Source organism: Mustelus asterias, unplaced genomic scaffold, assembly GCF_964213995.1.
Source record: "Mustelus asterias unplaced genomic scaffold, sMusAst1.hap1.1 HAP1_SCAFFOLD_327, whole genome shotgun sequence".
NCBI lineage: Eukaryota > Metazoa > Chordata > Chondrichthyes > Carcharhiniformes > Triakidae > Mustelus > Mustelus asterias.
In genome coordinates this window covers 373,410-396,963 of record NW_027590289.1, presented here as the reverse complement: position 1 = coordinate 396,963, position 23,554 = coordinate 373,410, and the positions used below count along the sequence as shown (strand labels likewise).

Sequence of the window (23,554 nt, the reverse complement as noted above, 5' to 3'; positions counted from 1 at the left end):
CCTGTGTACGGCAACCAACGCTACTCCCCATGAGAGGATGTTTTCATTCCCTCGGAAGTCTTCCTCTGGGACCTCATTACCATCTTAGTTGACGTACTCAGGACCTGTCCTCCTGCGGCGACATGTAAGGGCCCGCAAGTCCGACCCGTTGGTCGAACAGGTCCATCTCCTCCACGCCAACCCTCAGTATGCCTATGTGGCATACCCTGACGGGCGAGAGGACACGGTCTCGATCCGAGACCTGGCGCCAGCAGGGGACGTGGAAACCCCTGTCGCTCCCATACCCCCTGTTACAAACCCCATAACTCTTGTTTCCCCTCCGGACATGGCGCGGGCAGCATCGGGACCATTACTTAACCCTTTTACTCCCGTGTACAGCTTGCCTGAGTCCAGAGGATGGTCGCCACTTCAGGGCGTGTCGGAACTCCATGGATTACCATCACCTCAGGGTCAACCGGCCCATGAGTCTGTGGAGGAACAGTTGGACATCGCCTTGGGGAGAACGCCACTGCAAGTGCCTACTCCGGTGTCATCGCCGGTATTGAGGAGGTCACAACGACGGTGCGGTCCCCCTGACCGTCTGAACTTATAGACTGATGACAAATTATTCTGTTTTTTTTGTACCCCACCGGCCTTTGTCTTCAAAGGAGGGGTGAATGTGGTGAACCATCGTTGGTTCCCACTAGATAGTACTGAGCCAGGGTCTGGCCAGTACTACAAGTATGTATATATGTTGCTGTTGGGGTTAGGGATGGGTTGTTCTACTTGTTGCTGTTGGGGTTAGGGTTGGGCTGTTACACCTTGTATTATAGTTATTGTGGTACATCCCAGTCGGGCTCCGCCTCCTGGGAGAGGTATAAAGGTCACTGCTCTGTCTGGGACCCCTCAGTCTGGGATCGTGTATGTAATTAGTAGCTGCCTTGTTACTGCAAATAAAAGCCTTTATTTCCTGAGCATCAAGCCTCGTGTGTGATAACGCGCATCAGCCTGTGAGGCAGCAGTGCTAACCACTGTGTCACCGTGCTGCCCCAGATTGTCAGATTGTTTTATAAAGAGAAATCTACGTATAAAACGGTTAGGAGCCCTGGAGGAAGGGCATTTCACATATATCGATATGTGACATGCCCTTCCTCCAGGGCTCCTAACTTTATATATCGAATTTGTCTTGAAAATATAATATTGGGTGGAATGTTCCCATATCACCCGCCACGGGAAACATGACGGGCCGAGACATGGACCATGCAAATGTCCGTGACCTCAGGCAGGATTTTCCGGTCTTGGGGCGAGTATCCTATGTCTTGTTTTTCTTTTTAATGAGACAGTTCACTATAAATTGTATAGATGGTGGGGTGTTAACAGGGGCTTCTCCCTGAGTCCTCATATGCAAGAGAAGTGTATCTATAAATAAAATCTTCAGAGTGTAAAGAGACAGTTCCAGTTCCAACTGTCTTTCGAAAGCAGTCAGCGTCACTGACAGTGTGTTTAGTCAGCAGGTTATTCCTGTCACATTATACCCAGGCTTCATTTCCCTTTGCCACTTCCTTCTTTTTCTCACTTTCACATTGTGTAATGTCGGATTGTCTTTGGTTCCAATGCTGGGAAGCTGCCACTTTAATTCTTTTTTGATTTTATTACATTTCACAAAACAAGAAGCTATCTGGCCAGAGGCTGAAACCAGAGAAAAACTTTAATTGCTGAATGCAATCCTTGCCCCAGACTGACCTCCAGGACTTTGGCTCTTTTGTGTGATAGTTATGAAGAAGTTAGAAGCTGCTGTTCCCCACAGAGTGATGGAAGCAGCCCAGTCTGCCAGCGCAGAGTTTATTGTGGCTCAGGACTACAGATGAAGAACAGGATTCTCATTATTGTAAGCTGGTATGTAATGTTATAGAAGGAGGTGTGTGTGTCTGTCCCAGGCCGGTCATCCAGTGATAGATTCCATTTCGATGTATTGTGTGGGAGAGGGAGGGGGGATTATCCATAAAGATCACTTAGGTTTAACTAGATGCATTAGACTTTCTGCAGACAACCCCCTGAGAGAGGCGGGCTCCAATGTGTTAATGTGTTATATGTTAATTCACTAATTTTCAGTGTGCCCATTGGTATGATGAGATCTATTAAACACCATGGAAAACAAACAAGGCTGAATCAAACACTGCGATAAATACAGTACTCGCATCTACTTTCTTACCTTCTGTTGGAAGAGAGTTTGTTGACAGGATTTCTGAGAGGTTGCTTCCTTCACTTTGGAATGAAATGGGAATAGATGTTTCAGTTGCTGTGAATTGGACCCAAGCAGGCTGCTGTAGAAAGAGCTGGAACTAGGCAGCAGAGATCAAGTGAAGAGCAGAGAGAGCTGGAAGGGGAGGCCAAACTTCCTGGACATATCCGACCAATTCTGTCTCAGGAGGTTCTAGCTACTATACCGGGTCGTGACAGACATCTGCAGATTCCTCAGGATTTTCCTTGTACCTTATCCAAACCTGATATAATCTTGTACTGCTCTGTCAAACCTCCCCTCAATCCTCTTTGCTTCAAAGAGATCAACTCCAGCTTCTGCAACTTGGAATTAAAATCACTCACCTCTGCAAATATGTAGGACTGAAAGGAGCAGACATTTCTCCACTCAAAGGGTTGTGAATCTTTGGAATTCTCTACCCCAGTGGGACGTGGAAGCTCCATCATTGAATAAATTTAAGGCTGGAATAGACAGGTACTGTATTTAGTCTGCCAGGAAACACATATGGTGGAAAATTGGAGATGAAACTGAAAATTCAAAATTAGAACATTTTGAATGGTAGATGGAGTGAAATGGGTGCGGCACGGTAGCACAGTGGTTAGCACTGCTGCTTCACAGCTCCAGGGACCTGGGTTCGATTCCCGGCTTGGGTCACTGTCTGTGTGGAGTTTGCACATTCTCCTCGTGTCTGCATGGGTTTCCTCCGGGTGCTCCGGTTTCCTCCCACAGTCCAAAGATGTGCGGGTTAGGTTGATTGGCCATGCTAAAATTGCCCCTTAGAGTCCTGAGATGTGTAGGTTAGAGGGATTAGCGGGTAAATATGTGGGGGTAGGGCCTGGGTGGGATTGTGGTCGGTGCAGACTCGATGGGCCAAATGGCCTCCTTCTGCACTGTAGGGTTTCTATAATTCTATGGTTAGTTGCTGCATAGGTCATAGTGAACGACAAAGGTTTAAATTTGATAAGAAGGATGTATTGGATAGGCTGCCTGGACTTAAAGTTTACAAATCACCAGAGCTAGATGAGATGTGTCCAAGGATACCGAGGCAAGCGAGAGTGGAGATTACAGAGGCACTGGACATCATTTTCCAATTTTCCTTCGACTCAAGGATGGTACCAGAGGACTGGAGAAGGGGCAAAAAGATAAGGCCAGCAACTACAGGCCTGTCACTTTAACCTTGGTGCTGATAACTTCTGATCCAGGATTTGCTGCTACACTGAGCATGCCTAAAATCCAGCATGCTGATATCAGCGCACAAAGCCGATTATAGAGGAGGCAGGTGAGGGCCTGCCTGTCATTGTAAACAGACAGGCCATTGAATTTTTTAGCAAGCCAATTGACCTGAATATTAAACAAAGCAGAAAATGCTGGAAAATCTCAGCAGGTCTGACAGCATCTGTGGGAGAGAATAGAGCCAACGTTTCAAGTCTGGATGACCCTTCGTCAGTGCTGACGTCAAAATCTCATACCACCTTTACCCCATACCACATGGCCAAGTGGACACAGCTTTAGCCACTGATTGCTTCCTGAACTTGCATCTCAGGCATTGTCCAAACCTTCACTGCAAGACCTCGTGCTTAGCCTGGTCTACGGAGGCACTTGTCAATACTCACCTCAGATACATTCAAGGATTATGAGCACTCTCCTTGGGCAGTGTGCCATTGCCAACTCTCTAAGGGAATGTATTTGCTTACCCAGTCGGCCAGTGGGTCAGACACACCATGACAGTCAGTGACTTTTGAAGTCAGTGCACCAAGGGTTAAAATACTCAGCAGTAATCAGTGACACTTGCACACAAGTGACGCTTGAGTGGGCGTAATTGTGTGACTCAGTAACTATCAGTTTCTGCTCGGCGACTCTGCGCTGTCATGTGTCATGGGGGCCGCCTTGGAGAATGCTTGCGCGGGGATCGGAGGCTGAATGCCCGTGGCCGCTGAAGTGTTCCCCAACAGGAAGAGAACAGTCTTGCCTGGTGATTGTCGAGCGGTGTTCATTCACCTGGTGTTGTTAAACTTCTTACTACGATCAGTGACATATCTTTCCATTAGCCTTGCCCTTGTCAGCATCCCATCTCCAAATGCTCCCCTTCCCCCCGCCCCCCCCAAGATTTGAGTAGAACTGTCAGTCCATGATGACCTCCCCACCCGCCACTCTGCCCGAGGCATTTCTTCTCTCTGTGAGGCCCTTCCAAGAACCCAATGGCCCAGATACAGAATGAATCCTTAGGAACGGTGCTTTTTACACTTGATGGCTTTCCCACCCCCGCCTCCCCCGAGTCAACCCCTCCACTCACCCAGAACTCTGAAGTATTCTGACCTGGACCATGATGTACTCGGCATAATTTCAAAATTTGCAGATGATTCAACGGTTGGAGTTTTCTGGCCGTTCCCGCTAGGGGAAATTTTCCCATCTCACTGCAGTGAACGGAGATTTGGCTGGGTGCCAAATTCTCTGACCTCGTTGCAGCAGGAGCCTGGTGTGAACGGCCGGTAAGATTGCACCCACAATGTGGAAGCATTATGAAGTGTGAGGAAGATAGTGTGGAAGTTTAAAAGGACAGAAAGAGGTTAAAGAATGAGTGAATAGTTGTCAGGTGAACTTCAATGCACAAAGGTTTAAAATACTTAATTGTTCATTTTGATGGGAAGAACACATTAAGCCAGTAGAAAATAAAGGGTACTCCTGTATGCATAGAAGATGGGAGCAGGAGGAGGCCATTCGCCCTTCGAGCCTGCTCTGCCATTCATTACGATCATGGCTGATCATCCAACTCAATAGCCTGATCCACCACCCCACTCCATATCCTTTATCCTCCTTTGCCCCAAGTGCTATACCTAACTGCTTCTTGAGAACATTCAATGTTTTGGCCTCAACTGCTTTCTGTGGTAGCAAATTCCCCAGGCTGTCTACTTTCTGGATGAAGACATCTCTCCTCATCTCCGTCCTAAACAGTCTACTCTGTATCCTTAGACTGTGACTCCTGGCTCTGGACTCCCCTGCCATTGGGACCATCCTTCTTGCATCTGCCCTGTCTAGTCCTGTTAGAATTTTATAGGTTTCACTTGGATTCCCCCCCTCATTCTTCTGAATGCCAGCGAATACAATCCTAACTGACTCAATATCTCCTCGTACATCAGTCCCGCCATTCCAGGAATCAATCGGGTAAACCTTCTCTGTACTCCCTCCATATCAAGAACATCCTTCCTCAGATAAGGAGACCAAAACTGCACACAATATTCCAGGTTTGGCCTCACCAAGGCCCTATATAATTGCAGCAAGACATCCCTGCTCCTGTACTGGAAACCGCTCGCTATGAGGCGAATACCATTTGGCTTCTTTACCGCCTGCTGCACCTGCATGCTTACCTTCAGCGACTGGTGTACCCAGGTTTCATTCCATTCTCCTGATTTGTGGCCATTCAGATAGTAATCTGCCTTCCTATTTTTGCTATCAAAGTGGATAACCTCACATTTATCCACATTTTACTGCACCTACCATGCATATGCCCACTCACTCTGCCAGCCCACAATACACTGAAGCATTTCAACATCTTCCTCACAGCTCAGGAGGAGAGGGACCTGTTTGGATATGTGCATTGGTCATTGAAAATGGCGAGACAGATTGAGAACGTGGTTCATGAAATAGACACTAACTAAGGCTTTATCAATAGGGACATAAAGGACAAAAGCAAGAAGGCTATGTTGAACTTGAATAGAACACCATAATGGCCTCAGGTGGAGCACTGCACCCAGTTCTGGGTATCACATTTTAGGAATGATGTGAAGCATTAGAGAGAGTGCAGCAAAGATTAATGAGAATGGTTCCAAGAATGATGAGTTTCAGAGAATAGATGGGGAAGTTAAGGTTGTTTTTCTTGGAGAAAGAAGGTTGAGGGGAGATTTAATGGAGTTTTCAAAATCATGAGGGGTCTGGTCAGAGTAGTTAGGGACCTTTCTCATTGGTGGAAAGGTCAAGATTCGGTGGACACAAATTTAAAGTAATTGGGAAAAGAAACAATGGAGACACAAAGAGAAGTCTTCTCACACAGTGAGTGGTTCAGATCTGGAATGTACTGTCTGAGAGTGTGGTGGAGACAGATTGACACAGCGAGGGGTTAGGATCTGGAATGCACTGTCTGAGAGTGTGGTGGAGGCAGATTCACACAGCGAGTGGTTAGGATCTGGAATGCACTGTCTGAGAGTGTGGTGGAGGCAGATTCACACAGTGAGTGGTTAGGATCTGGAATGCACTGTCTGAGAATGTGGTGGAGACAGATTCACACAGCGAGTGGTTAGGATCTGGAATGCACTGTCTGAGCATGTGGTGGAGACAGATCCAATTAAAGCATTCAAGAAAGAATTGGATTATTAAATGAAAAGAAATTAAGTTGAAGGTTACAAGGAGAAAGCAGGGTAGTGGCACCAAGTAAATTGTTCCTAGCTGGGATTATTGTTGGTGCAGGCTCAATGGGCTGAATGGCCTCCTTCTGCACTGTAGGGATTCTCCGATTGTCAATCAGCCTCCCAAGTAGAACCATGTCAAAGGCTTTGCTAAAATCCATATAAACTACAAGTTTGTTAGGCATGCCCTCCCTGTGACAAACCCATGCTGACTCTCCATGATTAACCCATGCCTTTCCAAGTGGAGATTAATTCTCTCCTTCAGAATTTTCTCCAATAGTTTCCCTCCCACTGACGTGAGACTTACTGGTCTGTAACTCCCTGGTTCACCTCTTGAAAAGTGGAACCACATTCGCCATCCTCCAATCCTCTGGCACCTCCCCCGTGGCCAGAGAGGAATTACTTGAATGAGGCTTTCCTGGCTGGATGTGGACAATCACACTGAACTCTGGACAGGACAGGGAGAGAAAGCTGAGCAACCTTCCGACTTGGTTTGCTCCCAAAACACACAAAGCTCAAACAAAATACATGTTCAAACTCCTCTCAGTTTCTCAGACACTGGGCAGCCTCCCACAGCCTGGAAACAACAGCTTTTTATTGACCCGCAATTTACTCAAGTAAACAATCTGTTCTTATCTTGCCAAGTCTTGCTGGTCATTTAGCTGAAGTCATGTGAATTCTTGGAAGAAAGCAGTTTTGCTCCCAGTGAACTTAGAACTGTTTTACAAAAAAACCCAGGTCAGTCCCCAAGAAAGTCCAGATAATTCAATGTTCTTCCCATTAAAAAAAAACATATATCCTTGGAGATTTGTGTTCCTGACACGTGGAAAACTGCAATTGTGCCAAGTAGATTAGTCAAGACAATATCAAATAGCTTAAGTTCCTTTGTTGATTCCACCTGTCATGAACCCATCTGGACAGCTTTGTCCTTCAAGACTGGGCCAGCTTGGTCAGTAATTCTGTTGTCGAACCACTCATAGTGATGTCCATTGAAATCCCCCACCTGGCGTACATTCTGTGCCCTTTCCACCCTCAGTGCTTCCTCCAAGTGGTGTTCAACATGGAGGAATACTGATCCATCAGCTGAGGGGGACGCTACATGGTTATCAGCAGGAGGTTTCTTTGCCCATGTTTGACCTGAAGCCATAACTTCACCTGGCCGAGTGAACGGTGAGTAGTACTCCCAGGGCAACTCGTGCCCAACTGTAAACCAGTGTGCCACCCGCCACCTCTGCTGGGTCTGTTCTGCTGGTGGGACAGGACATATCCAGGGATGGTGATGATGGTGTCTGGGATGTTATCTGTAAGCTTTGATTCTGTGAGAATGACTATGTCAGCTGTTGATTACGTAGTCTGTGAGACAGCTTTCCCAATTTTGGCACTGGTCCCTAGGTATTAGTAAGGAGCACTTTGCAGGGTCGACAGTTTTCAGTCCTTGACCAGGTCGGGTGGTCCATCCGATTTTATTCTTTTTTTGGTGATTTAATACAACTGTCTGGGTTCCTAGACGCAGTGGGCAGCTAAGAGAATGTCTCATTGTGGACAATGTCAATCAGTCTAACAAAATTACTAGATTTTGAGATCTGTTCTGCAGCAGCTGTACACAGACAGGGCTGAATCTCACAGCTAAATATGGTGCCTCTTGATGACATGATCCAGAACTGTGACATAACAATTCTGGGACATGTTTCCAAATCAATCATATTCAGGCTATTGCCAAATAAGACTCAGTTGCAATGAGTCGTTAACAACACAGAGGGAATAATCTTTGTATCCACTAAGTCCCATTTCCCTGCTTGATCTAGAATCATAAAATCCCTACAGTGCAGAAGAGGCCATTCAGTCCATCAAGTCTGTACCGACTCTCTGACAGAGTATCTTACCCAGGCCCTCTCCCCTGCCTTATCCCTGTAACCGCACACATTTCCCTTGGTTAATCCATTTAAACTGCACATCTTGGGACACTAAGGGAGAATTTAGCATGTCCACCTAACCTGCACATCTTTGAAGTGTGGGAGTAAACCGGGGCACCCGGAGGAAACCCAAGCAGACACGGGGAGAACGTGCAAACTCCACACAGACAGTCAGCCGAGGCTGGAATTGAACCCGGGTCCCTGACATTGTGAGGCAGCGGTGCTAACCACTGTGCCACTGTGCCGTCCAGCTTCTACAACCTAATCTTGTCGCTAAAATCCCTGGGACCTTTGTTGTAAATCCCCTCCACACCCTCTCAAGGATCCTCACATCTTTCCTAATGTGTGGTGACCAGAACCAGCCACAATACTCTCACTGGGGTCGAACCAGAGATTTATAAATATTCAGCAACATTCAGCCTTTGTGCCCATTACCTCTATTCATGAAGCCTAAAATCCCAAAATACTTTTGTAACTACAATATGTCCTGCCAACACACAGAATCACAGAACAGAAGGAGACCATTCAGCCCATTGTGTTTGCATCTGCTCTCCAAATGAGCAAATCACTCGTGTCATTTTCCCACCTTCTCCCGAAACTCTGCCCATTTTTCCTTTTCAAATAATGAATGCCTTAATTGAATCTGCCTCGACCACACTCACTCGCTATATGCTGAAGTTTTTTCTCATCTTTTACCAATTATTTTAAAGCTGTTTTCTTTTGTTCTCCATCCTTTCATGATTGGGAACTGTTCTTTCAAACAAATGCACCCCCGGCTCCCTCTGACGCTGACCTCTCTTTAGAACTCTGCCATTATCAGTGTTGATGTGGAGATGCCGGCGTTGGACTGGGGTAAACACAGTAAGAAGTTTAACAACACCAGGTTAAAGTCCAACAGGTTTATTTGGTAGCAAAAGCCACACAAGCTTTCGGAGCTCTAAGCCCCTTCTTCAGGTGAGTGGGAATTCTGTTCACAAACAGAGCATATAAAGACACAGACTCAATTTACATGAATAATGGTTGGAATGCGAATACTTACAACTAATCAAGTCTTTAAGAAACAAAACAATGTGAGTGGAGAGACAATCACCAGGCAAGACTGTTCTCTTCCTGTTGGGGAGCACTTCAGCGGTCACGGGCATTCGGCCTCTGATATTCGGGTAAGCGTTCTCCAAGGCGGCCTTTGCGACACACGACAGCGCAGAGTCGCTGAGCAGAAACTGATAGCCAAGTTCCGCACACACGAGGACGGCCTCAACCGGGATATTGGCTTCATGTCACACTATTTGTAACCCCCACAGTTGCGTGGACCTGCAGAGTTTCACTGGCTGTCTTGTCTGGAGACAATACACATCTTTTTAGCCTGTCTTGATGCTCTCTCCACTCACATTGTTTTGTTTCTTAAAGACTTGATTAGTTGTAAGTATTCGCATTCCAACCATTATTCATGTAAATTGAGTTTGTGTCTTTATAAGCTCTGTTTGTGAACAGAATTCCCACTCACCTGAAGAAGGGGCTTGCAGCTCCGAAAGCTTGTGTGGCTTTTGCTACCAAATAAACCTGTTGGACTTTAACCTGGTGTTGTTAAACTTCTTACTGACAAAAGAATGATCAGGAGAGCATGAGGCAAATTCAGCTGAGGACTGGGTTCCTGAACTTCCAAACTAAATGCTTCCATTGGCAGTGTCAATTCCATCCTGAGGCTATCCCAAAGTGCATGTACAGCCAAACAATTACTCTTTAAAGTGTAATTGTGTGAATGTAGGAGACACAGCAACCAATTTACACAGAGTTTGGCCCCCTGGCCCTCAAGCTTCCCTGGGCCTGTGACCCTATCTAAACATCGATCAATTCTAACCATTGCTAAACACAGAATATTCCAGAATTAGCTGCGTTACAGCCATGCTGTTCTGCTGACCGTCACCCAGATTCTAAGTCAAGGTCCATGAAAGTAAACAAAAGATGAATGAGCTGAGGGTGAAATAGGAATTGGAGCCAGTGGCTGTGGTCCATGCAGATACCATTGGCAGGATGAGGCAGGTTCAGGTTAGTGGGGCACTGGCACCAGTACCGGGGAAAGTGGGATCTTTTCCTTTGGGATGATCCACACCTGCACTGTGCTGGTGTTGATGTTCTTGCTAGCCACATAACTAAGGAAGTAGACAGAGTTTTAAACTGAATAATGAGGACAACTTATCAAATTTGGGAAGATGTAGAGACAAGGCAAGAGAGCAAGGTACAAATATGGGAGGTGATAAACAGATCGTGACATGAAGGGACAGAATACAAATCTAAGAGTAAATCAGCAGTAAGGCTATTTGCTACAAAAACAATAAAAGGAAAAAAGTAAAGGCTCTGTATCTAAATGCACATAATATTTGAAACATAACAAATGAACTGATGGCACAAATAGAAATGCAAAACTATTTTCCGATAGAAATCACAGAGACATGGCTGCAGGATGACATGGATTGGGACCTGACTATTGAAGGGTATGTGTGTGGTGAACCATCGTTGGTTACCACTGGGGGTTGTTCTTATGTTACTGTTGGGTTAGGGTGTTGTCACTGTGGGGGTTGTATAATGTTGTTGGGTTAGGGTGTTTACCTGTTGTAAATGTTATTATGGCACATCCCGGTGGGGCCCCGCCTCCGGAGGAGAGGTATAAGACCCTCTGCTCCGGCAGGACCCCTTCAGTCTGAACTGGTGTACTCGTGTTAGTTAGTTCCATTGTTTGATAATAAAAGCCTTCAATACTGAAGCCTTGTTCCACGTGCTTGATTGTCGCGCATCAATGTGACATTTCGGAAGGACAGAAGTTAAGAAAAATGAAGGGGTGGCTCTGCTAATTAATGATGGGATTAGCACATTAAAGAGGGATGACCCACCTTCAGGAAACCAGGATGTAGAAGCAGCTTGATGAGAAATGATAAAAGCAAGTAATCGCTTATGGGTGTTGTGTACAGGCCCCCCAGTTGTCCCGGTAGGACACAGTGCAAAAGAAAAGAGATAATGCGAGCTTGTCGGAAAGGTACGGTGATAATCATGGGGGCTTTTAATCTACGTATAGATTGGAAAAATCAGATGACCAAAGGTAGCCTTGGTAAGGAGTTCATAGAATATTTTCGGGATAGTTTCTTAGAACAGCATGTTCTGGAGCCAGCCAGAGGGCAGGCTATACTAGACTTGATGTTGTGCAACAAGATAGGATTAATTAATGACCTCATTGTGAAGGCATGCTACTCCCACTAGGTAGGAGCGATCATAATATGATTGAATTTTACATTCATTCTGAGGGAGTGGAGAGTGCATCCAACTTAAATAAGAGCAGTAATGAGGGCATGAAAGCAGGGCTTGCTAGTGAACTGGAAAATATGCTTAAGGGATAGATCAAGAGAGGTTCAGTGGGAGATATTTAAAGGATATTTCAGAATACACAAAATGGACACATTTCAATGAGAAAGAAAAATTCCATCATCTGTAGTTGAATAAAAAATTAAGGGTTGTATTAAACTTAAAGTAAAAGCATATATTTGCACAAAGACAGGTGTCAGGTCAGAAGATTGGAAGGAATGTAAAGAATAGCAAAGAATGACAAAAGAATGATAAGGAGTGAAAAACTAGAGCATGAAAGAACGATAGCTCGCAGTATAAAGAAATTCTATAGATACTTAAATAAGAAAAGTTAACAAAGTGAGTATTTGTCACCAAACAAATTTAAGGAGGGGAAGGATAGGTTTTAAATTAGTAGCAGGATGAAGGGTTATGGGGAACGGGCAGGAAAATGAAATTGAAGCTGAGATGAGATCAGCCATGATCGTATTGAATGGTGGAGGAGGCTCAAGTGGCTGAATGGCTTCCTCCTAGTTCTTGTGTTCTATAGAAAGTGCATCTGGGGAATTGTTAGTGGGAGGTAGGGCTGTGGCAGACTGATGTAGTAAACTGGTATTTTGCACCTGTCTTCACTATAGAAGGCACAAATAACATCCTAGAAAAAGCTGTAAATCAGGAAATGGAAAGGAGGGGGGATCTCAGAAAATTACAATCACAAGGGAAATGCTATTGAGCCAATTGTTGCAGATCATGGGTCCAGATGGACAAGGCTCGAGAAAATCCTGTCAGGTGAGATTCTTAATGTATTGATTTTAATTTTCCAATTCATTGGAGTTCTCTGCCACAAAAACAAAGGGGAAAGGCTAAAAGGTGCTCATGGCAGCCCATGGAGAGAATGCTGCCAGGCCTGCTGAGATTTTCCAGCATGTTCTCTTTTGGTTTCAGATTCCAGCATCTGCAGTAATTTGCTTTTACCCAACGTATTTACCCTGCTCGTCCCCTTGACACTAAGGGGCAATTTAGCATGGTCAATGCACCTAACCCGCATATCTTTGGACTGTAGGAGGAAACTGAAGCATCTGGAGGAAACCCATGCAGACATGGGAAGAATATGCAAACTCCACACGGGCAGTCCACATGGCAGGAATTGAACCCGGTTCCTGGCACTGTGAGGCAGCAGTGCTAACCACTGTGCTACCATTCCGCCCTTCTGGAGTATTGTGTACAGTATTGGTCTCCTTATTTAAGAAAGGATATAAATGTGTTAGAAGCAGATCAGAGAAGGTTTACCAGATTAATACCAGGAATGGGTGGGTTGTCTTATGAGGAAAGGTTGGAAAGGTTAGGTTTGTATCCACAAGGGGTGACTTGATCAAAACCTTTAAGATCCTGAGGGGTATTGACAGGGTGGATGTGGAGAGGATGTTTCCTCTTATTGGAGAATCTAGAACGAGGAGTTCCTGTTTCAAAATAAGGGGTTGCTCCTTTCGTACGGAGAATTCTTTCCTCTCAGAACAGGGTGAGTCCCTGGAACCCTGTTCCTCAAAAGGCAGTGGAAGCAGAGTCTTTTAATATTTTTAAGGCAGAACAAGATAGATTCTTGATTAACCAAGGGGTAAAAGGACATTGGGGGGTAGGCAAGAACGTGAGGTTACAATCAGAGCAGCCATCTTATTGAAGTACGAGCAGGCTCGAGGAGCCACGTGGCCTATTCCTGCTCCTAATTCATATGTTTGTATGTACGAGCCCTTTCTTTGGACACAGGACAGTTATCCTGGTGCACTTGTGAAACAACTTGTTGACTTGTTTCACAGACAAGCTGAGCCTGAAAGTACAGGCAGCTGGAAGTGGGATCTGAGGAAAGGAGACCCAAGCTGATTGGTTATTGGTTTTATTGTGCTTCCCGTGGGGTAATTGCAACCAGTGGAGTCTGCTGCCACTCAGAGCAGACTTCAGGGAAAGCAGAGGCACTCAGCACACTGGCAGTGTACGGTCCACTCTCCTCATTGTAATGCCCTCTTCACTGCCCACTCTCTCCTGCTCACTGTAATGCCCTCTTCACTGCCCACTCTCTCCTGCTCACTGTAATGCCCTCTTTCTCCGGTACCTTGTGCTCAGTGTTATCCATTATGTTGTCCATTGCGCACTTTCTCCTGCTTCACTGTCAGTCTTTGTGAACATTCAGTCTGTTCTGATCTGTCTTTGATTCCAATCATCACATTGTGGTTATATTGATACGCCTTCAACGACCTCATTGTGTTCTAATAGTCTCTTGTGATTGGCAGGTGGTTTCCCAGTCTGAAACGATGCTGATTTCCACAGCCTCGCTCACTCCATTGCTCTGTCTTGTTTATCTGCTCAGTCTCCAAACAGGTAAGCAGAATGATTCTTTGCTCAATCTGTGCTTGTGATGTAAAGTGTGTTGTTGTGTCAGGGTTATGTCAATAAACATTGTATGCCGGGTTGATATAGAGAACTGTAGCCTCCTGTAGGAGCAATGATGTGTTCCAGCTGTGACCAGTCATCCTCATAACCCCAGAGCTGACCCTGTCCCAACCCCAACACCGTTGACTGTCCAGTTCTTTAATTTATTCATGAGATGTAGACATTCAGCATTTATTGCCCATCTCTAATTGCCCTTGAGAAGGTGGTGGTGAGCCGCCTGCTTGAATCGCTGCTGTCCATGAGGTGTAGGTACAACCACACTGCTATTAGGGAGGGAGTTTCAGAAATTTGGTGAATTACTGTAGTGCATCTTGTAAATGGTAAACACTGCTGCCACTGTGCGTTGGTGGTGGAGGGAGTGAATGTTTGTAGAAGGGCTACCTATTAAGCAGGGTGCTTTGTCCTGGATGGCGTTGAGCTTCTTGAGTGTTGTTGGAGCTACACTCATGCAGGTAAGTGGAGGGTGTTCCATCACACTCCTGACTTGTAGATGGTGGACAGGCTTTGGGGAATGAGGAGGTGAGTTACTCACTGAAGGATTGCTCACCTTTGATCTGTTCTCCAGCCACATGTTGTACCTGTAAAACCTCAGATACTTTCAACCAGTTTACTTACTCAAACGTTTTATCCCAGTGCCCTTATTTGCAAGATGGACAAAGGACAAACACAAGTAAAGGTTCAATAAGTTTATTAATAATAATACTATTAACCCTCAAATTACCCACATAAAACAAGAGGATACCACAGATTCAAGTATACTACCCGCAAAGGTGGTTTGGTTAAACTGCTGGCCCGATTCTCTGAGTCCCTCTGGTCTGTCGTCACGAAGGTGAGTCTCGATGGCAGCTTCTTCCTTCCTTTTCTGGTCAGTCTTCTGGATGGTCAAGTCGCGTCCCTTGTCCGTCTTCACTGCTAGTGTGTCTGAGATGCATACCTTTATCCCCCTCCCTCCCCACCTTTCCAGAAACTTCTCTGGCTTCCGGCCAATGAAGTCCCGGGAGAGGGTCACAATATTCAGTGGATTTCTTGATGTCTGCCTGACAGGACGCCGGGGCCCTCCCCAGGTGTCCATCTCCATGGTGTTGCTTCTATATAACCTGTTGACAGATAAGGTAACTGCAGGAACTCTAGGTGACATAAAGTCTGGCCCGATCTGGGCTTCTAACAATAGGCCGGTGTTTGATGATCTCCTGCTGGGTCTCAGAGTATGATGATCTTTGATGGGTGATTGACGGAACAGGCCCAGACATGTTTCTGTGTCTTTGTATATTTGACCTTAGTCAAGTCTGGCCTGCCCGATGTTTGACTGTGTTTGATTTTAATATGCCCAATTCTTTAATTTAGGATATCCAATTTAATTGGCCTTAAAACTAGGCCCTGATTAGATTACTACACACAGCATTTATATAGCTAGTCCTATTCAGTTTCTGGTCAATGGTAACCCCCAGAATGCTGATAGTGGAGGATTCAGTGATGGTAATGTCATTGACTGTCATGGGGCGATGGTTAAATAATCTCTTGTTGGAGATGGTCATTGCCTGACACTTGTGTTGTGTGTACATTACTTGCAACTTGTCAGCATAAGCCCCCAAGTTTGGCACAAGGCCCCAGATGTTAGTAAGGAGAATTTTGCCAGGTCAACAGCGCTGGGTTGCTGCTGTTGTTTCTGGTGCCTCGGTCTATGGTGGATGGGTCATCCTGTTTCACTCCTTATTCTTAATTTGGAGTTGTCGGCGTTGGATTGGGGTAGGCACAGTAAATAGTCTTACTTAGTACCTACTTGATGAAGGAGCGGCATTCCGAAAGCTTGTGCTACCAAATAAACCCTGTTGGACTTTAACCTGGTGTTGTGAGACGACTTACCCTTATTCTTATGGAGAGAATTCTTAGGGATAGAATATGCGCGCATTTGGAAAAGCATGGCCTAATTAGGGAAAGTCAGCGTGGCTTTGTGCAGGAAAAGTCACATCTTACTAACTTGATTGGACCAGGGAGCGGCGCGGGCTAATTGTTCTTTGTTTCTCGTTTCAAGGCTTCATTCTATGATCATCTTGCTGGTGCCAGTACAGAGCGAGACTGCGGATAGTTGGGAACCTGTCTCGGGGGCAGGGAATTCAGATGGTGTTCGTAAAGCAGAAGTGGAAATGAATAGGGTTGGGAAGCATTTTCTGATCAGGGCCAGTGTGATCTCCTGGACTCGTTTCGATCGCCTCAGGGGGTCGGAGAGGAATTTCCCAGATTTTTTTTCCCCATTTTGGCCCTGGGGATTTCACTCTGGGTTTTCGCCTCTCCCTGGAGATCACATGGTCTGGAATGGGGGGGTGGGGGTGAGTTAATAGGTTGTGATGAACAAAGCATCGTAGCTGTGAGGGACAGCTCGGTGGATAGGATATTAGGATGTAGATAGGCTGGAAAATTGGGCGGGGATCCTGGATTCAGGATTCAATCCTGGACCGGGGAGCGGCGCGGGCTTGGAGGGCCGAAGGGCCTGTTCCTGTGCTGTATTGTTCTTTGTTCTTTGATTGATTTTTTTTCAAGGAGGTGACAAAGAGCAAAGAAAAGTACAGCACAGGAACAGGCCCTTCGGCCCTCCAAACCGATGCCAATCACGATGCCCTAACTAAACTTAAAGAAACCTTCTGCCCTTAATAGGTCCGTATCCTCCTATTCCCTCCCTATTCATGTACCCATCCAGATGCCTCTTAAATGTTGCTAATGTGCCTGCTTCCACTACATCCTCTGGCAGCGCCCACCACTCTCTGCATGAAAAACTTCCCCCGCCCATCTCCCTTAAACTTTCCCCCTCTCACCTTGAACCTGTGCCCCATTGTAATTGGCACTTCCACCCTGGGAAAAAACCTCTGACTATCCACCCTGTCTATGCCTCTCAAACTTTTGCAGACCTCTAACAGGTCTCCCCTCAGCCTCCTTCTTTCTAGTGAAAACAATCCTGGTTTATTCAACCAGACAGGCGTTTCTGTGGCCGCAATCGAGATTCCAGGATGGCGTGTTGCCTCCCTGGTGCCAGGGTCAAGGATGTCTCTGAGCGATTGCAGGATATTCTTAAGGGGGAGGGTGAGCAGCCAGAGGTCATTGTACATATTGGTACCAACGACATAGGTAGGAAAAGGGATGAGGTCCTGAAATGTGAATATAGAGAGTTAGGCAGAAGGCTAATGTGCAGGACCTTGAAGGTACCGGTACCACGTGCTAGTGAGAGTAGGAAGAGGAGGATTAGGCAGATGAATGCCTGGCTTGAGAGCTGGTGCAGGGGGCAGGGATTTAGATTTTTGGATCATTGGGATCTTTTCTGGAGGAAGGGGGATGGGTTACATTTGAACTGGAGGGGGATTAACATCCCGGTGGGGAGATTTTCTATAGCCACTCGGGAGGGTTTAAACTAGTTTGGCAGGGGGGTGGCATCCAAAGCAGTAGGGAGACAGAATCCGCATCTTTCTAAATGGTCGTAAATCCCATCCCTAAGGACCTTTTCCATCAACTTACCAACCACCAAAGTAAGACTAACCGGCCTATAATTACCAGGGTAATTTCTATTCCCTTTCTTAAACAGAGGAACAACATTCGCCACTCTCCAGTCCTCTGGCACTATCCCTGTGGACAGTGAGGACCCAAAGATCAAAGCCAAAGGCTCTGCAATCTCATGCCTTGCCTCCCAAAAAATCCTAGGATATATTTCATCAGGCCCAGGGGACTTATCGAGCTTCCGTTCATTCAAAACTGCTAGTACATCCTCCCTCCAAACATCTATTTCCTCCAGCCTATTAGCCTGTAACCCTTTCTCTTCCTCAAAAACATGGCCCCTCTCCTTGGTGAACACTGAAGAAAAGTATTCATTCATCACCTCTCCTATCTCTACTGACTCCATACACAAGTTCCCACTACTGTCCTTGACCGGCCCTAACCTCACCCGGTCATTCTTTTATTCCTCACATAAGAGTAAAAAGCCTTGGGGTTTTCCTTGATCCGACCCGCCAAGGACTTCTCATGCCCCCCCCTAGCTCTCCTGAGCCCCTTTTTCAGCTCATTCCTTGCTTACTTGTAACCCTCAATCGAGCCATCTGAACCTTGTTTCTTCATCCCTACATAAGCTTCCCTCTTCCTTTTTGCAAGACATTCCACCTCTTTTGTGAACCATGGTTCCCTCACTCGGCCATTTCCTCCCTGCCTGACAGGGACATACCTATCAAGGACACACAGTATTTGTTCCTTGAAAAAGTTCCACTTTTCATTAGTGCCTTTCCCTGACAGTTTCTGTTCCCATCTGATGCCCCCTAATTCTTGCCCAATCACATCATAATTACCTCTCCCCCAATTATAAACCTTGCCCTGCTGTACAGCCCTATCCCTCTCCATTGCAATAACAAAAGACACCGAATTGTGGTCACTATCTCCAAAGTGCTCTCCCACAACCAAATCTAACACTTGGCCCAGTTCATTTCCCAGTACCAAATCCAATATGGCCCCACCTCTTGTCGGCCTACCCACATATTGTGTCAGGAAACCCTCCTGCAAACAGTGCCCAAAAACTGCCCCATCCGAACTATTCGACCTACAAAGGTTCCAATCAATATTTGGAAAGTTAAAGTCCCCCCATGACAACTACCCTGTGACCCCCACACCTGTCCATAATCTGCTTAGCAATTTCTTCCTCCACATCTCTATTACTATTTGGGGGCCTATAGTAAACTCCTAACAACGTGACCGCTCCTTTCCTATTTCTAACTTCAGATACGATAGGAAAGATAGAACAGGGGGTAAGAGAGGAGGGAGAGTTGCACTTTTGATTAGGGAAAGCATCACGGCCGTACTGAGAGGGGATATATCCGAGGGTTCGGCCACTGAGTCTATATGGGTAGAACTGAGAAATAAGAAGGGGGAAACCACTTTGATAGGGTTGTACTACAGGCCCCCAAATAGTCAGTGGGAAATTGAGGAGCAAATATGTAAGGAGATTACAGATAGCTCCAAGAAAAATAGGGTGGTAATAGTAGGAGATTTTAATTTTCCCAACATTGACTGGGACAGCCATAGTATTAGAGGGTTGGATGGAGAGAAATCTGTTGAGTGTATTCATTAGGAATTTCTCATTCAGTATGTGGATGGCCTGACTAGAGGTATTCTAGGTCTGGGGAGCAGAACGTTGCCAGTGTTGCTACTTCTGGGCACCATGAGGTGTTGATTAGGAAGCAGTCCCCACCTCCCCTAGCCTTGCCTGACGCCGTTGTATGATTCCATTCGATGGATTGAGAACCCCTCTGGTTGTATCCCTCTGGTTATTGAGTGAGTGGGAGCTCGTCCAATGAGAGACAAGTGGTGGGAATTTAAACGGCGCACTCTGAGTCTGGACCTGGATTCTGTCGTTCCAGAGCTCAGGCCTTGATTTGTTGTAAGCCGCAGACGAAGCCTTTCTTTGTTTTAATGAAGCAGTGTTGTACTGCAGGACTGGCTTTGGCAAGGTTATTACATTAGTGACGAAGGTGAATAAGATTGTTTTTTTCTTCTTGTACTCCTGGTAACATTTCTCATCAAGTGGAAAGCCGCATTTCCTCTCTGGTAAGAAAAGTAAAATATCTTTCTTTGGTAAAGGATGTGAACGGTGAAGATTCGGCCCAATATCTAGAGCACACGCTCGACTTCATAGAATCCTACAGTGCAGAAGGAAGCCATTCGGCCCATCGAGTCTGCACTGACCACAATCCCACCCAGGCCCTCTCCCCATCACCCTATGCACTTACCTTAGCTAGTCACCCTGACACTAAGTGCCAATTTTAGCATGGCCAATGCACCTAACCCGCATATCTTTGGACTGTGGGAGGAAACCGGAGCACCCGGAGGAAACCCACGCAGACACGGGGAGAATGTGCAAACTCCACACACACAGTGACCCCAGCCGGGTCCCTGGTACTGTGAGGCAGCAGTGCTAACCACTGTGCCTCTGTGCTGCCCCTTCTTCTGGGAAAATCAAATTGAGGGAGATTAAAGGCAGAAAGTGATCTGACTTGCAGCACGTGGGACCCCGACATTCAGCAGAATACAAAGCTTGACTTACCCTGATTCAAGGTCTTTCGGTGAACTTGTAGATTTGGTTAACTTTGATCCAAAACGCTCTGTCATTCTCCAGTTGTATCAGTTTAATTCAAAAGGGAGAATCCCTGGGGAACCCATTGCAGTATTTTTGGCTAGATTTCAGAAATTGTGCAAAAACGTTGTGATTTCACATCATCATCAGATTGGTGTGTGGAATTAACTACTTGATAATACAAAACAAAATTAGCAGAACCTGAACTGAACTCAGAGTGTTATTAAAAATCTTTCTCACTGCAAAGTGCAGAAAAAGGAGCTCGAGAGCTGTAAGGGACGTCTGAAAATGATATTCTCCAGACAGGGAGAGGAGCCACGAGCAGTCGTGACCATTCCTCAACTGACGGTGCCTGTGCAAGTAAGGTGTCAGAGTTTCCACTACAATATCAAAGCCCAGTTTGTGTCACCAAGCAGTCGAGGAAACGAAATGATAACCCCAAATGTGGAGGAGACTATATTCTGGAAGGTTACAAGTCAATGGTTGGGCTGTTGTAGGCACGGACAGGCATGGGTGGCAGTAGACAAAACACGTGTTGTTCTGAAAGGAGGCCAAGACTAGTACCAGCCCATACTGTGAAGGTACATCCACTGACTGAGCAAGAAACAGCGCAACTAAACCGTATCCTTGTGAGCAGGATGGCCCAATAATGGTGGAACTGCTGGTGAATGGACCCCTGGTGGAAATGGAGGTTGACACGGAGCCACAGGTTTCATTTTCGGGGAGCAGGTGTATAACCACTTTCAGACCAGTATTCAGCTTCTGAAATTGCAAAACACACAGGCCAGACTACCCACTTACAGAGGGCGAACCATGAAGGATGAAGGGCACCACAATGGCCCCAGTGACCCAGTGATAGCAATCAGCCGGACTCCCACCCAGTGTTGTGCGTGGGCAAAGACCGAGCCTAATGGGGAGAGATTGCTGCAGCAAATCATAGAATTCCCTACAGTGCAGTAGGAGGCCATTCGGCCCATCGAGCCTGCACCGAACACAATTCCACCCAGGCCCTAGCCCCGTAACCCCACATGTTTATTCCGTGAGGGATTTCACTGGTACGTTCTGGGAGAAGTCAGCCCAGCAACATCTACAAAGAAGTGGGAAGTGGAAGATCTGGTGTCAAGGAGCGGTAGGCCCGAAACAATACATTGGTGTTTCCCTCCAACCCTCCTCCTCTAACCAATGTCTCGGACGACTACACCTGCAGGAGGTGCACTCAATTGCAACTCCTTACAGATCGCATGAAGCAGCAGTTAGATACACTTAGGAGCATGAAGGTGGAGGAAAGTGTCATAGACAGGAGCTTTAGAGACATGGTCACACCCAAGGTGCAGGCAGATAGATGGGTGACCGCTAGAAGGGGCAGGCAGGCAGTGCAGGACTCCCGTGTGGTTGTCCCCCCTCCCGCACAAGTATACTGTTTTGGATACTGTTGGGGAGGATGGCCTGTCAGGGGATAACAGCAGCAGCAGCCAGAGCAGTGGCACCCGGCTGGCTCTGTTGTTAAGCAGGAAGGGACGAAGAGGACTAGAGCAATAGTTATAGGGGACTCTACAGTTAGGGGTGCTGATAGGTGCTTCTGTGGACGTAAAAGAGACTTCAGGATGGTCTGTTGCCCCCCTGGTGCCAGGGTCCAGGATGTCTCTCAACAGACAGAAAGCATTCTGAAGGGAGAGGGTGAGCAGCCAGTGATTGTGGTACATATTGGTACTAACGACATAAGCAGGAAGAGTGATGAGGTCCTGCAGCAGCAGTTTAGGGAGTTAGATAGAATGTTAAAAAGCAGGACCTCTCGGGTTGTAATCTCAGGATTACTCCCTGTGCCACGTGCCAGTGAGGCGAGGAATAGGAAGATATTACAGCTCAGCACGTGGCTAAACAGCTGGTGTAGGAGGGAGGGTTTCAGGTTTCTGGACTATTGGGATCTCTTCCGGGGCAGGTGGGACCTGTACAAGAAGGACGGTTTGTGTCTAAACAGGAAGGGCATAAATATTCTGGCTGGGAGGTTTGCTAGTGTCACACGGGAGGATTTAAACTAGTTTGGCAGGGGGGTGAGAACCAAGGCAAAGGTGAATTAACTGTAGGGGAACCAGAGAGCAGGGCCGGTAAGACTCAGGGAAAGAGCAGGCAGGGTCTGGTTGCTAATCAAAGAGGGGCTGGTGGACTGAAGTGCATTTATTTCAATGCTAGAAGAAATATTAAAGCAGATGACTTTAGAGCTTGGATTAGTATTTGAAACTATGATGTTGTTGCTAATACAGAGACTTGGTTAAGGGAAGGACAGGATTGGCAGCTTAACATTCCAGGATACAGATGTTTCAGGTGGGATAGAGGGGGATGTAAAAGGGGTGGGGGAGTTCAACTACTGGTTAAGGAGAATATCACAGCTGTACTGTGGGAGGACACCTCGGAGGGTTCATACAGCGAGGTAATATGGGTAGAGCTCAGGAATAGGAAGGGTGTAGTCACAATGTTGGGGGTTTACTATTGGCCGCCCAACAGCCAGCGGGAAATAGAGGAACAGATATGTGGGCAGATTTTGTCAAGGTGTAAAAGTAACAGCGTTGTTGTGGTGGGAGATTTTAACTTCCCCAATATTAGAACATAGAACATAGAAAAACTACAACACAAACAGGCCCTTCGGCCCACAAGTTGCGCCGGTCATGTCCCTACCTACCTAGGCCTATATATAGGCTTACCTATAACCCTCAATCCTATTAAGTCCCATGTACTCATCCAGAAGTCCCTTAAAAGACCCGATCGAGATTGCCTCCACCACCATTGACGGCAGCCGATTCCACTCATCCACCACCCTCTGAGTGAAAAACTTACCCCTGACATCTCCTCTGTACCTACTCCCCAGCACCTTAAACCTGTGTCCTCTCGTAGCAGCCATTTCAGCCCTGGGAAAAAGCATCTGAGAATCCACCCGATCTATACCTCTCAACATCTTGTACACCTCTATCAGGTCACCTCTCATCCTTCATCTCTCCAAGGAGAAAAGACCGAGCTCCCTCAACCTATCCTCATAAGGCATGCCACCCAATCCAGGCAACATCCTTGTAAATCTTCTCTGCCCCCTTTCAATCATTTCTACATCCTTCCTGTAATGAGGCGACCAGAA

The 23,554-nt window shown here is 46.5% G+C and overlaps 1 protein-coding gene across 1 annotated transcript in view; it reads left to right on the top strand.

Moving 5' to 3' along the window:
• The first annotated feature begins 1,552 nt into the window (after window positions 1-1,552).
• The window catches only part of LOC144486379 (granulocyte colony-stimulating factor receptor-like), a 274,469-nt gene continuing 252,467 nt past the window's right edge, over window positions 1,553-23,554 (top strand). Inside the window, exons 1-2 of the mRNA XM_078204416.1 lie at window positions 1,553-1,875; window positions 14,171-14,258. Coding sequence (XP_078060542.1) covers window positions 14,192-14,258 — 67 coding nt within the window. The 5' untranslated portion in view covers window positions 1,553-1,875; window positions 14,171-14,191. The remainder of the gene's footprint in view (window positions 1,876-14,170; window positions 14,259-23,554) is intronic.